The 20,538-nt window shown below is 31.9% G+C and overlaps 2 protein-coding genes across 3 annotated transcripts; both read left to right on the top strand.

The window, feature by feature from the left end:
• The first annotated feature begins 502 nt into the window (after positions 1–502).
• Positions 503–2,736, top strand: LOC126777390 (death-associated protein 1). Its single transcript, XM_050500437.1, has 2 exons — positions 503–721; positions 1,375–2,736. The coding sequence occupies exons 1-2, from the start codon at positions 670–672 to the stop codon at positions 1,626–1,628; spliced, it is 306 nt and encodes a 101-aa protein (XP_050356394.1). The 5' UTR covers positions 503–669; the 3' UTR covers positions 1,629–2,736.
• Positions 2,737–4,300: 1,564 nt separating this feature from the next.
• On the top strand, positions 4,301–13,206 carry LOC126777346 (uncharacterized). 2 transcript variants are annotated; one of them, XM_050500358.1, is made up of 10 exons: positions 4,301–4,769; positions 6,867–7,928; positions 8,273–8,749; positions 9,013–9,153; positions 9,719–9,823; positions 10,278–10,393; positions 11,154–11,222; positions 11,706–11,870; positions 12,144–12,265; positions 12,585–13,206. In XM_050500358.1, the coding sequence occupies exons 1-10, from the start codon at positions 4,511–4,513 to the stop codon at positions 12,787–12,789; spliced, it is 2,721 nt and encodes a 906-aa protein (XP_050356315.1). In that variant the 5' UTR covers positions 4,301–4,510; the 3' UTR covers positions 12,790–13,206. The 2 variants fall into 2 exon arrangements, with proteins under 2 accessions (XP_050356315.1, XP_050356311.1); XM_050500354.1 differs by having other exon boundaries at positions 9,007–9,153.
• The last annotated feature ends 7,332 nt before the right edge of the window (positions 13,207–20,538 follow it).

Genomic DNA, 20,538 nt, shown 5'->3' with positions numbered 1-20,538 from the left:
TTTCTTCATTACATGATTAACATATTTACATATATCTGAGAGGAATCAATTTTTATTTTTTAATGTCATGTACCTTAAGGTTGTCTTGAAACTTGTATAGTATATAGCACACGGGTGTTTCCTGCGACTCCATCTGCATTACTGCACAGACGAACAGAGAAACTGGAGTTAATTGCGATTTTATATTATAATAGTATATAATATGTCCGTTCTAAAACTGTATACAATCATATTGTATTAAAATTCCATAACATTCGGTTTATTATTTGGACACGAGTCCGAAAAAAGCAAAAAATACTTCGCTCTATATGTTATACTGATTCGGTAAAACATAGTACGATTATATTTCTATATTGACTGCAAAACTGAACAACATAATTTTGCTAATAATATATAATTGTAAGTTTAAAATCAAAAATATTTTACCGAAATATAACCAAAACACAAAACATTGTTAGTAAGGCTATCCGATCATGTTATTTTTTTTACAACTTCGCTTTGTATGATGCAAGATTCAAGACGCGATTTTTTTTATAATCTACATTTACTTTGCCTGTGTCACTGTCGCGTACTTACACGTTGTCATTTTATGATTATTTTTACGCAAATCTTATCAGAATTTATATCTTCCAAAATTTTATTTTATACTTTAATTATAACTTACCAATCATGTCGTCCCCCGATGAGAGTTCTCAACTAAAAGCAGGCCATCCCCCTGCAGGTGAGCTTCTTTCTTTTTGTTTTGTTTACTATACATTAACTCAATATTATACATATTAATACGTGATGATAAATTATTCTAATTAGAAATTAATAATTTTTCAAAATGATGTATATGCAAGTAGTAAAAAATTATTACAGTAGTTATATAGTTACTAATGTCTTAAAATATTTACAATATTGTTCTAAATTATATACTGGTCGATCAACCTTGAAATTAATCACCGCTTCTTATTTACGTTTCTATAATTTTATGAATGTTATTAAACAAAGAACACTTCAAGGTCATTATATATAACGCGTTACTTTTTTGTACAGATTTTAATTGCACCGTATTTTAATTTTATTTATTTTTAATTATATTCTGTTATAAATTAAAACTCAAGTGGAACTAATACGAAGATGAAAATATGAAAAAATTATAAATTTAGAAGTCAGCAAATTTCTAATTAAATTATTGAGGAGTTAGAACTCAAAACAACTCAGGTAACTCAACTGACTAAGGTCTATTCAAATTTGCTAGTGAACCTTTTAAAATACTCTCACTTCCATCTATGTAAACTTTTAATATTATTTATAAATAAACAATTAGTATTCTCAATCTAAAAGTATGTTGCAATTATATCTGTACATCCAAATATAAATATCCCACAGTCAAAGCTGGTGGAATGAGAATTACCCAGCACAAGATTCCACACACAAAAGATGGCAAGGAATTACCAAATGAAGACTTAACTGGACTCTCAGGACCATCTCCTGTACCGACCAATCCAATTTCAATTGCTGGGGCTCCGAACAGAGGTAACGCTGACTTCACGCCTCAAGCAGCAAAGGTTGCTCATAGTCCTAAGCCTCCAGCGATTATCAACATTAAGCCCAACCCAAATATCCAACAACCTAGGAAGTAGACTGATAAATAAGGTTGTGAAAGTCATATCAACAACATTGGCTTAAGTTGGGTGTTTCATACATGATTATTTATTAAAATGAACTGCATTGTCAATATTAAGAGTAAAATATTTTTAGAAGAATTCAGATGACATTCAATGTTAATTTATTTAAAAAAATAAAAATTATTAAACCTTTTTATTTAAACCAATGAACAGAATAATATAACTAAAAAAACTAGTGTTATTCTGTGTTTTTATAAAAGTACTGCCATTTAAAAAAATATTCAGCAATTTAAACAAACATTTACACTTGTATAAATAATACATTTTAAAACACCTAGCCTAAAGTTTGTTTTAAGCCTAGTGATTAGTTTGATATATAAAGAAATGTCTTTATTAAACAAAAAAAAAATACTTAAAATGTATTTATAACTAGAAAGTCAATAATTTTTTATTGTAAATTGTAAAATAAAGGTTATCTTAGTATAACAATCTAATAATGGGCCTGACCTTAGAAAAAAGAAAAATTGATATTAAATTTCTTTGTTTGTTTGTTCATTTTCCTTTACAGCATTTTAAGATGTTTGTTAATATATCTATCTATAATTTATATTCATATTAAAAATACCTTCCTATTTCATTTTAAAACGATTATGTTTCAGAATATAAAGTTTATTAATAAGAAAAATGTTATAAGCAGCAACTTAGTGATAAGTTCAAAATAAAAAGATATATATTACTTATAAGAAGTTAAAACATAATCCTATATTTAGTCAAATCTTTGTTATCTTACAAAATGACATTCCTCAGACATTTTATGTAAAGAAAATGTACTTACTTTTTATTTTTTTCGCTTTATAATTAAAAATTTATATATAAATTAAAAAAAAAACTATTATATTAGGATTAAAAAATTGGGTGCTAACATGTTTTCATTGGTTGCATTATTTTAACATTCCTAATTAATTTCTAGATTTCCTGAATTATTTTTGTTACATAATGATCTTTTATAATTTCTAAAGAATTGATGGTTAAAATGTTTTATCATTTGAGACAATGTTGACCATTTTTTTATAATTATTTTTTTATTATTTCTTTCCTAAGTTTTAAATAAAATTATCAAAATTATAATTTTTTTTTATTTTATTTCCTTTACAAATTGTATACCTAATGCGTTATCTTTAGCATAGAATTTATTTAAATTGACTATGATGCCTGTATTTGGTGCATCTGGAATAACCAAAGGAATCAATTCAAGTAAATTCGCTGGATTTTTCACATGCTGCATATGTTATAATCGTTCAATTAAACGTGAACTAAGGTGGGTGGGTCAGTGGCAGTACCACTTACAAGTTTTAGTTGATGAATGTGGGTTCAAACATAATCAAGCTTCTACAGAGCTTGTACTATGAAACCAGACAACTGATATACTACAAATACTATTTTTCTTTTGCAAATACATACTTATTATTTACTGGTGGTAGAGCTTTGTGCAAGCTCGTCTGGGTAGGTACCACCCACTCATCAGATATTCTACCGCAAAACAGCAGTACTTGTTATTGTTGTGTTCCGGTTTGAAGGGTGAGTGAGCCAGTGTAATTACAGGCACAAGGGACATAAAATCTTAGTTCCCAAGGTTGGTGGCGCATTGGCTGTATAAGAGATGGTTGACATTTCTTACAATGCCAATGTCTAAGGGCGTTTGGTGACCACTTCCCATCAGGTGGCCCTTATGCTCGTCCGCCTACCTATTCTATAAAAAAAAAAAAAAAATTATATAGATAATTACACCCAGACTCGGGACAAACAGACATGTTCATGCACACAAATATCTGTCCTGGGTGGGATTCGAACTCACAACCTTCGGCGTGAAAGGCAAGCATCCACCAACCACGTCAACCTCGTAGTAATCAATAATTACTGTTTAATTGCGCTTAATGCTTATTTAAATTTAATCTCGTACTTTGCGGTTAAAAACAAAAAAAAGAGTAAACTTCCTCCATGTGTACTATTATAATAAAAGATAAAATCCTACTTTTGAGTTCTAGCATTAACTGTGGTAAAATAAGCGCCAAACCTACTCTTCGACTAATTTTTACCTTATCTTGATCTGATCTTTTGATGAAAAATTCTTAACATATTTGTGATGAAAACATAGTAAATAAATTAATAGTTTAAATAAATGGTGTAGAAAAATTCTTTTATAGGTAGCAATCATTTCGCCTGTTGTACTATTATGTAAATTAAATATTTACATTTCTTAAAATATAATATATTTTTAATTTATGTATTCTATTAGCAACGAAAATTCAATTTTAATATAATCATTATGTAAACTACTTGTACTTTTATATTATTATCACGAAATCGAAGTTGTTGTTCTTTGATCTTATGAGAAAAATATAATAAGTATTAGATGAATGTGATGCTCTTAATTGAAGTATAAAACATTTTTTAGCCTTTCAATCCACTTTTACTCTTAATGGAATAAGAAGTTTTTTTAAATTACAAGGATACACATTTTTATAAATTTTACCCCATTAATAAAGTAAATTATAACTTAAAAATCATTTTTAATAACTTTGGACTTGCAACACTTAATGTGACAGATGTTTACGCGCCAAACAATATGGACAATGGTTGCTGGCAAACGCTAGAAATCATATTACTTTCGATGCTTTGCTGAGTTCATTACAAAAGTTACATGTTTTTCAACGTCATCACATTTATAAACATAGTTTTTACGAGTTTACTATAAAATGACCCTTAACAACGATTTAAAAAATAATTCAAACTTGTAATATGCATGCGTCTGGCAGGTGCTAGAAATTTTGACTCATGTGCTTCAATGTTTGTTACTGAAATACAACTGCATTTATTATTAATAAGTAGTGTTAACAATGGCTGCAACAACACCACGGCGTTCATTGCGGGTTCCGCACACCCATACTCCTAAAATGTCTGAACGAAAAAAGGGGCTATTTTTGGCGGAAAACGAAGCTTCGATGGATTCGCTGACGAAACATCGTCGTCTACCCGTAGTTGATAGTGAAAGTGACAGCGATGATTGTGACCTGGGCATCATCAGCACCCTGGACTCCAGCTCCGGCGATGACTCTGATTATAACATTCCTAAAACTCCAGAGAGGTCGATTTGGCGTACGTATGAATCATTAGATTAACTCTTGCTTTTAAACAGTTTCAATTATTTTTAACAAACTTTTTATGTGTTGTTGATCTAGCATAGATAGTATTAGTTTTTATTTTTTGTTGTTCTCATTCAACATATATAATTAACATAACATTTGTAGTTTTTTCTAGAGAATATATAGTATTAGTAAGTTAAATGTGTGTATGAATGTATGTGATGAATATTTGTTGTTCTTACAAATCAATTAAAATAGTTATTCAATCCTTACACACTCATTATGATCAGAATCAAAGCACAATGATTAATAACAATACATTTTGTTGAGTAGTAATATGTCATTTGAATATACAATATATTTTTGAATAGCACTGTTATTTACAGTAGTAAAGAATGAAATTTACTTTAAAAAATATTTTATATCTACTATTTATAACAGGATTGTAATATATGGTAATAGGTTCAATAAACTTGCAAAACAAATGAATGCCACTTTTTACCTTTAAATTATACATGTATGTTTTTCAACTTACTTAATTGAAAAACATTAATGTTATTTATATATTGTAATATCTCATATTAGAAAGTATCAAAGGTAACCTAATTATTATTGGTTACTATATAAGTTGTTATAATAAAACTAGATCAATTTTGCTTTAAGCTTCATTTCAACTTTAGTTCACTTTTTATTTAAAACTAAATTGCTTTTTTTATCTTTGTTGTAATGATGTGAAAAAGATAAGTTATTAATTGTACTGCATAGAAGAGTTTTAATGCAATTCTATCTATTATGGCTATCAGCTAACAGCATTACATCATATAAACAAAGAACAAATGAGATCATGGCTGACAAAAGCAATATCTAATTATCAATTGGCAATCCTTAATTAAAAAAATATATCAAACAATAGAAACAAAGTGATAGTAATTTTACTTATATAATATACTAACATCCGGCATGCATTGTAATGCCTGTGTAAACACCTTTGTGAAACATTTGTCTGATACCAAATGTAAGCTCCAAAAACCTGTTCCTCAAAAAGGGAGAGGAGACCTTAGCCCAGCAGTGGGACATTCACAGGCTGTTACTGTACTTTTTTACTGTAAATGTATACTAACTACATATACACATCAAAAACAATACAGTGTTTAACTTTCAACTCATTCAAATGAGCTTAAATGCATAGATTACACAAAGAAAATAATTAACAAAAACAGCTTCATGAATGATGGAGAGATATTGTCTAAATATTTATTTACTTCATTTTGAGTTTATTAGTTTCATCAGTAGTGGTATTGATGATGAATGCTAATTAAGTTGGTCAAAATTTCTACTGTAACAAGTCTTAGAGTGCATTCTTTTTATTCCTTTTTTATTAGCTTAAAAATTTAATGGGACAAAATCAGTCATTGATTGTTTGTAAACATCTGAGCAGTTATAAATGCTTGTTAATTACTTAGGCTCAGCTGACCACCATTTGTAGGAGGGCAATTATTTCTGTAATTTAAAATACATATATAAGACATATTCAAACACTAGACTCGTAAATTTGAGTAAATTATAATTATGTAACTATGTAAACCACATAAAATGTAGTTAAATTTTTCCCTTTCTCAAATATTTCTCAACTGTTGCCTGGGTGTTGGATGTTGACGGAGTCATGTTGAATCATTATTTCATTAGACCATGAGAGTGAAAGAGTATTGAAACTATGTGTGCTCGCTCACACTATAATATCTCCAGTACAGTTGGATAATCTTTGAGAATTTGTGTTGTGGCCCTAAATTAGTCAAAATAATTTCTACTTTGATAATATTCAATCAAGTATTCACAAAAGACAGTCTTGTAGGTACCTCACAGCTCAATCAAAGCGGCACTCAATGTTTCACTATTTTATTTGTATAAAGGAAATCAAGTAGATCTTTATAAGTATTTTCGATGATCCAATTACAAGTCATTTAGCATAAGTAAAGTTTTGATAATAATTATAATAATACTTTATTGTTATCCAATACATACATATTTTAAAAAGTAGCAGTAGTAGATAATTTATTCTGTGACTGCATTTTCGATATTTTTATATTCTGAAATATATTTTTGAATACAGATGAAACAAGCCATTCAAAGAAGCTGAGAGAGACGCAAGATTTGAAAAATTTCATGAAATCTCCTTTTACACTAAAGAAATATCAGACTCGGTACTCATGCCCCGAGACGAGGTATTCTTTGTCAACACCGGCTACACCACACTTGCGGAACCACCCTGGCACACCATCTTCTACACATTCATGTGCAAGTGTTCATACCACATCTTCTTCCACATCCAGCAAAGCACGTAAGAGTCTAGCCAGTCTCATAGCTGATACAGAAAGCTGCAGTAGCTCATTGAAAGATCTGAACTTTGACACAGATTCTGGAACAGATTCTAAAGAGAACACCCCCACTAAATCACTACGACGATCATCACGGAAACTAAAGGTGACGCCGAAACTTCAAAGTTTTAAAGGCATACTAGTTGAGCAGAAGAAAAATATATCGCCAAAGAAGAATGCTGTGGTCTGTCTTACGAAAATGGATATGAGTAGCTATATATCGCCAACACAGATGTTGAAAACTCCGCATAATATGTCGGAAAATAAATCGCCCCCTAAACTGAGTCATAGGCGATCCGTTGTAGAAATTGCCGAAAGTCCTGAATCTACCTGTGATATTGAGAAAAGCCACAAGAGACTTCACTATGAAGGCATGACAGATTGTGGGCCCATTTCAAAGCATCCTAGATTAGATACAAGTACAGTTCCAAAGGCACGGCTCTCGTTGTTCAACAGTGACAGGCTCAAAGATATTCTGTCAACAAAATCATTTTACGGCAAAGCAAACCCAGATTTGAATTCTACAATATCAACTAAAATATCTAAAGCCATTGAAGTATCAAATACTCACCGACGTCGTCTCTTTGGTCACACTCATACACAAAAACGCCAAAAGAAAACGGGACAGATTAACATGGGCGTTAAGCACAGGATACGTAAGCCGAAAATGAACAAATCTAAGATTATGACTATGAAAGGATTTACCAATACCACTCCTAGTGCATTGAATATCAGCATCGCTTCCAATAAGTCGGAGAATAACGATGTCTCGATTTTAAGTCAATCTTCGATAGACGGTAAGTTAATAATGGTCAAATGTTAGAGTATTATTTTTAGCTCGTAGAAAATAGTTGAGGTGTTTAATCATTACCCAATCCATTGATCACGAGTTACTGGGTTCAAGCCCTGGGCCAACAGATTAAAAAGTTATTGGACTTTTCTGATGAGCAACTCTGAGTAGACACAGTTTGGAAATTGGCAGTTCTTACACTCTAGTTTCTGTGACTAAACCCTCCAGACATGACGGAATTGTCCTGTCAAATTATGAGAGTGAAGGAATAGACAGGGCACCATAATATGTCCCTGTCTATATGGATAGACTCCCTTGAGAATTACATTATCATTATTCTGTTATTTTCAGATAAAACAGATCCCTTCAACAAAGAAAAGCAAACGATTGACGCCCTCCTCAGTCAATGGACAGAAGAAGAGGTGCCAGAGTCTGAACTTATTTACACTAAGCCTCAGGAAGAACTGCCCTGTTTTAATAGTACAGTTATAGAAGCCACCAGCCAAATATTTCAACCGGTAACTGCGATACCAGTGACCACGGACCTATACAAGCCCCAGGATTCAGCTGTTATTGTAGAATTGGGTACTCAGCAAAGTACCTTACCAATACCTGCTAACATTGTTCCTTCAGTCTTACCAGAACCCTTGCAAGATACAACCTTACCTTTGGAAAGTGTATTGCCCCAAAATAAAACGCAAGGCATCCAAGATATAGTAATGATGGAACCTGAAGGTCACACTTCCAGTCATGGTGATATGCCTAAGACTGGTGAGTTCCTACCTGTGGAGGGAGGATATATATTTGTTGATGGGGATGTTGTACCTGGTAAGTAAATTTATTTAACAACTTGTTTCCTGGTTTTTAAAATCTAAGCTTTGTCTTTACTCCTTAATCAATTGGAATAGGGTATCCAGTTTGTAAGTGGTTACTTACACACATAGTCATTGGCTTTGAGTAATGTAACCCGCTTACCACTACACAAGACCTGCCTCCTTATTTACTACCAAAAGTAAAACTGCAAAACACTTTATATTTAAAAGTACTTTATTTACTGTAAACAATGTTTAATTATTAAAAAATAGTTTCAGGCCAAAAAGAAATACCAGATTTAGACGAAATTGAGCGCGAGCTAAAAATGCTCGATGAGCAGATATTAGAAATGGCACAGTCAAATAATATTGACGCTGGTGCTGTTCTGGCCTCCACTGAAACTGTACCCACTGTTACTGGTGAGAACAAATACCTTATGCAATACCTGACCTGACTAATAAAAAACCTGACCTTTTATAAAATTATCGCTTTTTTTTAAATAGAATAGGGAGACGGAGGAGCATATGGGCCACCTGATGGTAAGTGGTCACCAACGCCCATTGACATTGGCATTGTAAGAAATGTTAACCGTCGCTTACATCACCAATGCGCCACCAACCTTGGGAACTAAAATGTTATGTCCCTTGTGCTTGTAATTACACTGGCTCACTCACTCTTCAAACCGGAACACAACAATACCAAGTACTGCTGTTTCGCGGTAGAATAACTGATGAGTGGGTGGTCCTACTCAGACGAGCTTGCATAAAGCTCTTCCACGATTTAAAACTATTTAAAAAAAATTTAACAATTATTAAATATGATTATGTACATTGCTACACATGTAGCATTAGCGATAACTATAAACACTATATATTAAAGAGTTCTTATGTAGAAGCAGCCCCGTTACTCTAGACAGATACATTCATGCTATATACATGAAAATGGTTTATCTAACTTTCTATTTAATTAATGTTTTTGTTTCAGAAACTCCAACCGTTAGTACTGAAGTAGATAACAATAAAGCGGAGAAATTGTTCCCGATTTTCAGTAAACCTAATTCGGGAATTAATAGTCCCAGTAGTTCTAAAGGTAAGCTTACAAAGTGATCAATAATGTTACACAATTTCGTATATATACGAAATTATAAATAATATATTTATATATAAGCATAAAATTAGTACACAACATTGTGGTTTCTTATAGAGCTTGTACACAGACAACAGAAATGCCAGCGAAAAGTCTTATCTATTATAGATCTCATGCTAAACATTTATGTGGTAAAAAAGAGAAAAAATAACGACAGCTGTAGTTTAGTTTAATTTTTTCTCTTACACTTTACACTGGTTGGACTTGTAGTCTGAGAAATATTTTGAAATGTTTAATTAAACGCGTCAAAAAAACGTGGTGTGTATTTTACGAATAAAACTAATATATAGGATGGCGAATTTTTGTGTCTCATTCTTTAAAAAATATCACGGTACAAAAACCTTGTTTTACATGTATGCAGTCGTGAAGAGAATGTTTATTTTTTTTAAATTTCCAGTGACAGAAAAAAGCAAGCGATCCTTGTTCAAGAGTTCAAGTGATCAGTATGTGATTGACGCTGGACAAAAGAAGTTCGGAGCAACACAGTGCAATGAATGCGGTGTTATTTATCAGGTGAACTATCTACCATAATTATGTGCAATCGTGCATTACAATATTTAAAAAAAAAATTAAAATGTAACACTACATGTTGAATAGAATCATATAATATGCATTTCTACTGGTGGTAGGGCTTTGTGCAAGCTCGTCTGGGTAGGTACCACCCACTCATCAGATATTCTACCGCAAAACAGCAATACTTGATATTGTTGTGTTCCGGTTTGAATGGTGAGTGAGCCAGTGTAATTACAGGCACAAGGGACATAAAATCTTAGTTCCCAAGGTTGGTGGCGCATTGGATATGTAAGCGATGGTTGACATTTCTTACAATGCTAATGTCTAAGAGCGTTGGTGACCACTTACCATCAGGTGGCCCATATGCTCGTCCGCCTTCCTATTCTATAAAAAAAAAAAAAAATTCTAATACTCCAATGAAATGTATTGCTGTTATCTATCTATATTAATATTATAAATGCAAAAGTAATTCTGACTGTTTGTTACGCTTTTATTGTTAAACCGATGTAGATGAAATTTAGTATGAAGCAAGTTTGAACCCCAAAACAGGACACAGGCTACTTTTTATATCCGAAACACGCGAGCGAAAACTGATATCATACACAAAACTAAGGTGGTCCAAAACTAACATTTGTTATGTTCATGTATAATTTTGATAAAATATTGAATTATTTAAGTCTCGTTTCTTTACTAGCGTTGATTAGTAATTAAATCGTTCACTTTTAAAGTGTCATATATATGTTTTTTTATTGTTTATTAGATTGGCGATCCCCAGGACGAGCATGATCATTTAGTTCATCACAACGCCACTGATGTATTGAAGTTTAATGTAAGTCAAAAAAGTTTTATTAAATAAGTAGCGATTGTTTATTAATCCATAAGATAAAGAATGCTTTGCTTTTATTAAAAACATAGCATAGGTGGTTGTTTGTTTTTTGTATCTACGTTATCCTTATATTTAATTATTATCCCGTAACACCGTAATAGCCTGTGAATGTCCCACTGCTGGGTTAAAGGCCTCCTCTCCTCTTTTTGAGGAGAAGGTATTGGAGCTTATTCCACAACGCTGTTCAAACAGGTTGGTGGAATACACATGTGGCAGATTTCAGTGAAATTAGACACATGCAGGTTTCCTCACGATGTTTTCCTTCACCGTAAAGCACGAGATGAATTATAATCATAAATTAAGCACATGAAAATTCAGTGGTGCTTGCCCGTGTTTGAACCCACGATCATCGGTTAAGATTCACGCGTTCTTACCACTGGGCCATCTCGGCTTTTTTTAATTATTATATTAACATGTAATTTTTAGGGTTTGAAAGAGGAATGCGTGGTGGACAGGACGGAGAACGATCGCATCATTCGCGTGCGTGGAGGCGAGGCGGGGTGGAAACGAGTGCAGGCGCTGCTCTCCCGGCTGCTGCACCCCTTCCTGGGCTGTGCGGCCGACCTGCCGCGCCCTGCGCACGTTTACACGGTGAGCGAGCATATTCAATTATTTAACTGCCGTGTTATGATCGTGCGCGTGCATTGAATTGACTTTTCTTGTATAATTTTTTACCCTGGGCTCAGGGCATCATCATCTGCGTGATTCGGTCTTAATTCTGCCCCTTTTATGTTTCCTAACTTGCACTAAAGCAGCAAGTCTACCCAACTGTGGGCCGTTTATAGATTGTGACTTTTTTGTATTGAAATGTAGAATTATTATTCTAAATAGAAATTTATTTTATATTACAATTTTTATTTACAGGCGTATTTATGTATAGAGAAGAGACAAATAATAGGGTGTCTGATAGTGGAGCCCAAAACGAGAGCCTACAAGTTAATACCCGGTGACCCCGACTGCTGCAGCATAGAAGATTATCCAGTCAAGTGAGTTTCCCCAAATTTTCTTTAGTATCCCATCTCGGGCAAGTCGACAAAATGTGTGTTATTTGGGTTTTGCCCCAACAATAAAAAGAAATGCAAAGCTCTACCCCAATTTCTTAATTAGTTACCGTGTCTAACTTACAACTCGGACAGTTGATACAGTGGGATAGTGTAATGCTACATTTACACGCTTGCCGAGCAGCCACAAGGTCCAAGCCTTTACAAACTCTCGGGTTGGGTCGACTATATTGAGTTTGGCTTGACATATTTTAATTTAAAATATAAACAACATCAAACATACCGTGTCTGCCCCTGCGCACAGGTGCGGCGTGTCGCGCGTGTGGACGGCGCGCTGGCGGCGGCGCGGCGGCGTGGCGCGGCGCCTGCTGCAGTGCGCGCGCGCGTCGGCGCTGCACGGCCACGCGCTGCGCCGCGACGAGCTCGCCTTCAGCGCGCCCACGCCGCAGGGCAAGGCGCTCGCCGCCGCCTACTGCGGCACCGACAACTTCTACGTCTACCTCGACTGACGCCCGAGCGTCCCGCTGGGTTCGTGTAACTCGTGTGCGTCCGGGGATCCCCCGCGGTGGTCGCGACAGACGTTTCCTGTACATTTACTATCGCGTTTACCTCACCTCGCCGTTTGTACGGTTGACATCGTGTGTGATATTTTTGAGTAATACGTTCGACTACTCGTTTTGTAGTTATCTTTCTCTCGTTCTGTATGCATCACTCGAGTTTCATTTTAAGTCAGTTTTACTGCAAGTTTGTAGGTTTTTAATGTGTTACTGTTTGGCACCGATTTTGCGGCCCGAATAGAAAATTTAAATATTTTAAGGTTTCTTTTAAAAATGTCAAGCTTAAAGCTCGAAAACTGTAAATTGTTTTATTTTATTTAACGCAGAGAATTTACAATTTTAACTTAAATTCAGTAAGCAAAATATGAGGTTGAAATACGTTTTTTTTTATTTACCAGTTGCATGATAATTTTAAAAATATTGCAAATATGCCTTGCCTAGTTGGAATAAATGTAAAACGTCATGTATGACTAAATACTTTACTGAAATGCTTTTTTGGATTTTTTGAGAATTTATTTTTTAACATTTTTAATTTTGCTTGATGATTATGTCATGTTTCATTTTGTTTGTGTTTATTGTGTTTTGATAAAAGGTATTATTTTTTTACTAGCTTTTTAACATTGTGAAAGACATTTCTTAAAAAAAATAAACATTTTATAAGGAGCTCAATATTCAGCTCGAAAAAATTTTAAAAGTTTTAAACTAGGAAAGTATTATGATATTTCATTTTTTTAATACGAAAAATTAACAAAATAATTATTTATCACTTGAGTTTGAATTGAGAATAGAAAACCTGTCAAGTATTTACTTTTCACAATGTTTTTTTCTATTTTGTAACATATATGCCATTTTAATATGTCTAAGTCAAGTAATTTTAAACTTTATTTTACTTACTAGACATTACTTTAAAACTATTTTCTACATATTTTAATATAATTTTGTCCAAAAGAACATTGATGTAACTAAATGTTATAACTATTCAACGACATTTTATAAATTTTTACCGTTTTATTAATAAAAAAAATATTTATTTTTTTTCAAATTTTATTATTAAAATTTTTAGTTCCGTCATTGTTTTATTGGATAAATAATTCCAAGTCTTGGGACCAACATTGTGATTTTAAGTCACAATTTACAAATTTACGTAATTACTAAAAACTTAAGCTCTTTGGTATGTGTAATTTTTTTTTTTTTTTAGATTAAAAAACGATGTGCCAATATTTTAAAACTAAATTGTCTCGAAATATTATTTAGGAAATATAATATTGATTAATGTTCATACACACAAAAAATGTGTTAAATAATATTTGTACAAATATATTATTATCGAAATTATAACTGTGGCCTGGAGCTAAAAGGAAAATTTCAATAACTCTTCATTTTTGTATTTAGAATAAACGGATGTTGGCTATTTTATATAACGTATATGCCTTTTTGCGTAATACTATTGTATTGATATTAGTAATGTTAAGCTTATGTCGTCTTAGCATAAATATTTTTTTAAATGATACAGCGAAGGCAAAATGTTAACATTTTACTCAAAAATGTACTTTGGCCTTTTAGCACCAGGAAACTGAACTAATACATTCCAAGTGAATCGGAAGTTTATCAACTTTCTCATCATAACAAGATCTTATTTTCTAGTGTTAATAATGATGCTTTAAATAAACAATTAGTGCTCTCTAAGTAAAATCTAAATAATAATAGTTCGATTTACAAACACTACCTGATATTAGAATAAAAAGTTTAAAACTAAAATAAAATGTTAAAAACACTTAAAATTGGAAAACTAAGTTAGTTATATAACTTTTGTAGAGTAATATTTTCATACGCTTATGTCTTTCTATATTCTGTCATTTTGTCCATGGTCCTGTTACATTATTGCAAAAGAAACTTAAAATCTATTGATCAATACATAATATACAATAGAGTTTTTTTCCAAATTAAATAAGACTGGATTACCAACAGCCAATATTCAAAAGTCCAACAGTACAATGTAAACATAGATCCATCTTTGAACTTAAAAATTGAGATAGGGTCAACAAAACAAGTCTTTTTTCGGTCTAAATTATCAGGATGCTTTAATTAGCAGGACTAATGTATATTATCTTACTTTTACATAGGACAATGAGATTATTCGTATGTATAAGCTTTGTTTTTGAATATGAATGCATTTACTATTCTTAATATATTATATATTTTTTTCATTTATATTTCTAATGAAAGAGACTTTAATCTGGATCGCATGCAAGTTTTTTTTTTTTGATTAAGTTCCAATAACAATACGTGTTACTCCTTAAGTTTTAATTAGAATAATATCAACGGCCACTAAGTCTTAAGAAACAATCACTCATTTTTGTGTTTTATTAAGATTTCTTTAAAATAAGAATAAAAGTTAAGTGCAAAATGCATATTATATGTAAGCATCTGTTTTCAACTTCTAGCTTTGAGTTAGATAATAAAGACCTTATTGAAGGGAGTCAGATACATGAATACAGTTTTAGCAATTTCAATACAATTAGGTGTCCTGTAACTGTAACGGCCTGTGAATGTCCCACTGCTGGGCTAAGGCCTCCTCTCCCTTTTTGAGAAGGGTTGGAGCTTATTCCATATACTGGTGTCCTATTGCTAACAAAAAATTCAATTAAATGTTCTTGGATTGAAAGTCTTTAACTCGATACACGTACAGTGATAAAAATTTTGGTTGTTTTTAAACTGTTGTTTTAACTTATTGGTTTGTTCGATGAAAACACAATTTCAATCTTGTTTTTCTGTATGAATAGTTTTGAGGCGAGCCCAAAGATGTATCGTACCTATACATTGCCATAGACTTGTAAATAATATTTATTTTGTAATCGTTGTGTTTTTAATTACAAACAAGTATTCGTGTGAACTTTCATGTTTCGTACAGATTATTCTGACATGTTGATTTTTTTTTTAATTTTGGATGTAATATTTTTGAGACGATGCATTTGTCATTTGGTTTTTAAATAAAAACTATTTTTTAATATATATATTTTATTTTATAGAACATTCCTCTGAGCGAATTAAAAATGAAGTATCATATTATTATTTACTTATTAAGATAATATATTATCATGATGGTATTGCTGACCATTATGGCATAATAAAATCAAATATATTACAATGATCACTTACAGTATAAATATATTAGGTCCTTACATATGAAATTAGCGTTTTGTCGTAGTTTGGTCGTAGCACTTTGATCTGAAATGTCTCCTCTTTGGTTAAGAATTCCAAATTCAAATTTATAAATTCATTTAGCTGGTACATTTGAGTTTTGAAAATAGTGATTCGTTTGTTTTTTCCTCATTATTTTTTTCTTTGGCGTCGCTTATTACCGCACAATGGAAAACATGAAATATGGGTCTATTTACGAGTACGAGTTTACCGTGGCACCAGTGCTGCAGAAACAGCTCGAAATAATGATGTGTACGGCGCTGGTGTCGCAAAAGTACGCACGCACGGTACGTTTTTGGTTTCAACGTTTTCGTTCTGGAAATTTTGACCTTCAGAATCAACCCCGTGGACGGTCAGAGACCAAAGTGGAAAATGAAGAATTAAAGGCTACTGTGGAAGCAGATCCATCACAGAGCACTTCAGAGATTGCTGCAGGCTTCGGGGTAAGTGATAAAACTGTATTAATCCACTTGAAGCAAATCGGGAAAACAAAAAAAACTTGCAAACACGCGTCGACTGCTGTGTTACTTTGCTCAACCGACAGAATAATGAAGGGATTTTAAATCGAATCATTACTTGTGATGAAAAGTTCTAAAAAGTTAATCGAAAGAAAAGTTACAGTGGATACTGTACGATAACTTTTCGGAAGCGCTCATCGCAATGGTTGAACCCTGGAGACCCAGCCAAATCCTGCCCTAAACAAAAATTGACTCAGAAAAAGTTACTTGTGAGTGTTTGGTTGACTAGCACCTGTGTCGTTCACTACAGCTCTCTAAAATCTGGCCAAACGATTACGGCAGATATCTATTGTCAGCAACTGCAAACTATGAAGGAAGAACTAGCTACTAAACAACCGAGATTGGTCAATCGCTCTAGGCCACTGCTGCTTAACGACACATGCAGGTTTCCTCACGATGTTTTCCTTTGCCGAAAAGAACGAGATGAATTATAAACAGAAATTAAGCACATGAAAATTCAGAGGTGCTAGCCCGAGCTTGAACCAACGTTCATCGGTTAAGATTCACGCGTTCTTACCATTGGGCCATCTCGACTTTTAAATTAATTCTAACGTTGCAAAATTGAAATGGATAACAAAGGGTATTAGGAAATCTTGTATTTATAAAAGAAAGTTAAGATTAAGAATCTTAACTATAAACAAAAATCAGCAGATCTAAAAAAGACATATGATAGTTATTCTAAAATACTAAAATCATGCATCAATTGTTCAAAAACTAAAATGAATAATAAATATATACAAACTGCAAATAACAAAAGTAAAGCGACATGGGACATAATAAAAAATAATAAAGATTATAAAAATACATGTAATGAATTTACCGACATGATCTTTTATAAGAAGACAATTGATGATGCACTGGAAATCGCAAAAATATTCAATGAGTACTTTATAGGTATCACAAAAAAAAGAAATTTAGCAAATAATAAAACAAAGTATTCTTTTGCAATAAACGACGTTAGTTCTAGCATATTCTTGTATCCAACATCAAATGTGGAAGAAGTGAATATAATTGGTAAACTAAAAAAACTCTAAATCTGTAGGCTATGACAATATATGTACGAGCGTCCTGAAAAATTGCAAAAATATTATAGCACCTATTCTATCGCATTTAATAAATCTCTCTTTTTCAAAAGGAATTTTCCAGGTAAATTAAAAATACCTATCATAAATCCAATATATACAATGATGATCGCAATGATATTAATAATTATAGGCCAATTACATTAATTCCAGTGTTGTCAATTTTTTTTGAAAAAGTCATGCGCAATAGTTTAACGAATTTTTTAAATAGAAATAACATAATAAAAAAAAAACAAAATGGATTTCAAAAAGAAAATTCAACGACTTTAGCAGCTTTTTCTCTTGTAAAAACTATGACAGACAATATTAATAAAGAAGTGCCAATAGTAGGTATTTTCTTTGATATGTCAAAGGCATTTGATTTTGTGAATCATAATATACTGCTCATAACATGTGAAAAGTACGGCATTAGAGGACCCGCTCTAAGTTGGATAAATATCTATTTAAAAGACCGTACACAACATTTAGAAATATTAAAAGTAAACAACAAATCCGAATTAACTACTTATAAATCTCCCAATCTACAAAACAACTCTGGCGTCCCACAAGGTAACGTTTGGGTCCACTTATTTATATTGTACATTAACCAATTACCCAATGTTATAAAATATCAATGTGTTTTCTTTGCCGATGACATAGCGTTAGCTGTACTTCATACAAAAACTAACGTCGCCTTTGAGGATGATGTAAATAAAGCTGTAGGATCAGTGTTGTCTTGGCTAGAATCAAATGATTAATGTGCCAACATATCAAAAACGCGATTTGTCCAATTTTCAATTTCTAAAACTAAAAATTGGTTATCGTGGAATGGAACTTGAAGAAAACAATGATGTAAAATTCCTTGGTGTACAATTGGATCATCATTGTGATTGGAAACTGCATATAAGTAATATTACTTCTAAAATAAATAAGTTTGTATATGCTCTTCGCAAACTACAACGTACGGCTCTCAGTGCATATTATGGATATGTTGTTTCTTTATTAAATTATGGCTTAATTTTATGGATAATTCTATTAATTTTAATAATGCTTTTATCTGTCAGAAAAAGTTTATACGGGCTATTTTTGGAATTCAACCTTTAGATTCATGTAGACCGATTTTTAATGTTAACAAAATCTTGGCACTAGCCGAATTGTATGTAATGGATGTAGTCATGTTTGTAAAAAATATCTACATTTATTCGAAAAAGTAGGTGATAGAAGCAGGCTTGGATTAAGGGACCCTACTAGGTTATTGATACCAACTTGCCACTGTGCTCTCTTTAAAAAAATTCTACGTAATATGCATCAAAATATTTAATAATATACCAAAGCTTAAGGGAGTTACTATTAAGGTTACTAAGGTCTAAATTTAAAAAATGGTTAATAGATGAAAAAATTTACTCTATAAATGAATATTTAAAAATTCAAGAATGTATTGAATGAATGATTAATTAATGAATTTGATGATTCATTCAACTTTAGTAAATGGATAATTTTGGATAATATTTTTGTTTAAGTTAGAAAGATCCGCGTTTACAAAAACTTTCTCCAAAGTATGCTTTTAATATAAGTGAATTTATTTCCTTGTCGGTTCTCGGTAGAATCTACATTTCGAACCGGTTTTTAACCATGACGATTTGACGGTTAAGGGTGTCTACCGATTTTAAATAAAGTAAATCTATATTTTATTATTTATTATGTAATTATGCACTTAAATGTATAAATTTAAGTAAATCATTAATTAAATTAATTATTGTTAATTTTAAATCAATTTTTATTTTATATACCTCTCATTTTATACATATATTTATATAGTTATTTTAATGTACAATTGGTGTGATCTGTGTTTAATATTAATTACTTGTTAACAAATATATTTGCGTGCCTATCGAAATGTATTCTATACTTATAAACAAATCATAAAATTTGTAAAACTATGTTTCATGCAAATAAATGATTATTATTAAATAAACAAACAATAGTTGTAAAAAAGTAGAATGTACGTATGTTATGTACACTGATACGCACACGCGTATATATGCATACATACGCGTAAACATGCATACACGATGATGTGTTGTAAATGCTTTAATCTTTCTACTATTTACTACAAAATTAAAAAAAAACCTAATCCAAGAGCGGGAGCCAGGTGACCCTTAGTACAGGGCAACCTAGTTTGGGCTCCTGCCTCTCACACACAAGTGTATTTATTATTAAGGTACACAAAAATAAAATAAACATTCTATTTACTAAATACCACGCCGCCCCAAGTCCTCGGAATAAAATCTTTGCCGCTCTAACATGCCATTAATGACAAGCGTTATTCTGTTCAATAGGTAATATTGGGGTTTAAGGTTAATAAATAAAAAAATCACAATTTTAAAACAACATTTATTTTTACATACATTAAGTCGGATTCAAAATACCTGAAACATACTGATTTCTGTGTACACATCAGTTATAGATAATTAATTTCTTGGACAGTAAATAATATATTCCCTTTGCGATTCTATTGAAATGATAAAATTATAAGCGTTTGTTATTAATAACAATCAACTCCAAGTAAACACTACTACACGTAAATATTAAAAATTTCATTTTTAATCTTTAGGAATTTCAATAATTAGGTATATTTTTTAAATTAAATCGTTAAAAATATAGATTTTTTTTTCAGTATATATTTAAACGTAGGTATTAAGAGTAAATACACGATAATCCGCATTCCGTCGGCAACGAATACAATGTATAGTGCTGATCACGAATATAAACGTAAACGAAAGTGTTCGAGCTATGCTACGTAAAAATTTTCATTATTAACTCTTTTTTTTTATAAAATAAAACTACCAAAAATTGAGAGAAAACACGTTTGTGCTACAATGGAAAAAAAATCTAAGAGCACTATGATTTAAATGCCATCA

The sequence above is a fragment of the Nymphalis io genome, chromosome 22, assembly GCF_905147045.1.
Source record: "Nymphalis io chromosome 22, ilAglIoxx1.1, whole genome shotgun sequence".
NCBI classification, from domain to species: Eukaryota; Metazoa; Arthropoda; class Insecta; order Lepidoptera; family Nymphalidae; genus Nymphalis; species Nymphalis io.
This window is presented reverse-complemented; position numbering and strand designations above follow the sequence as displayed.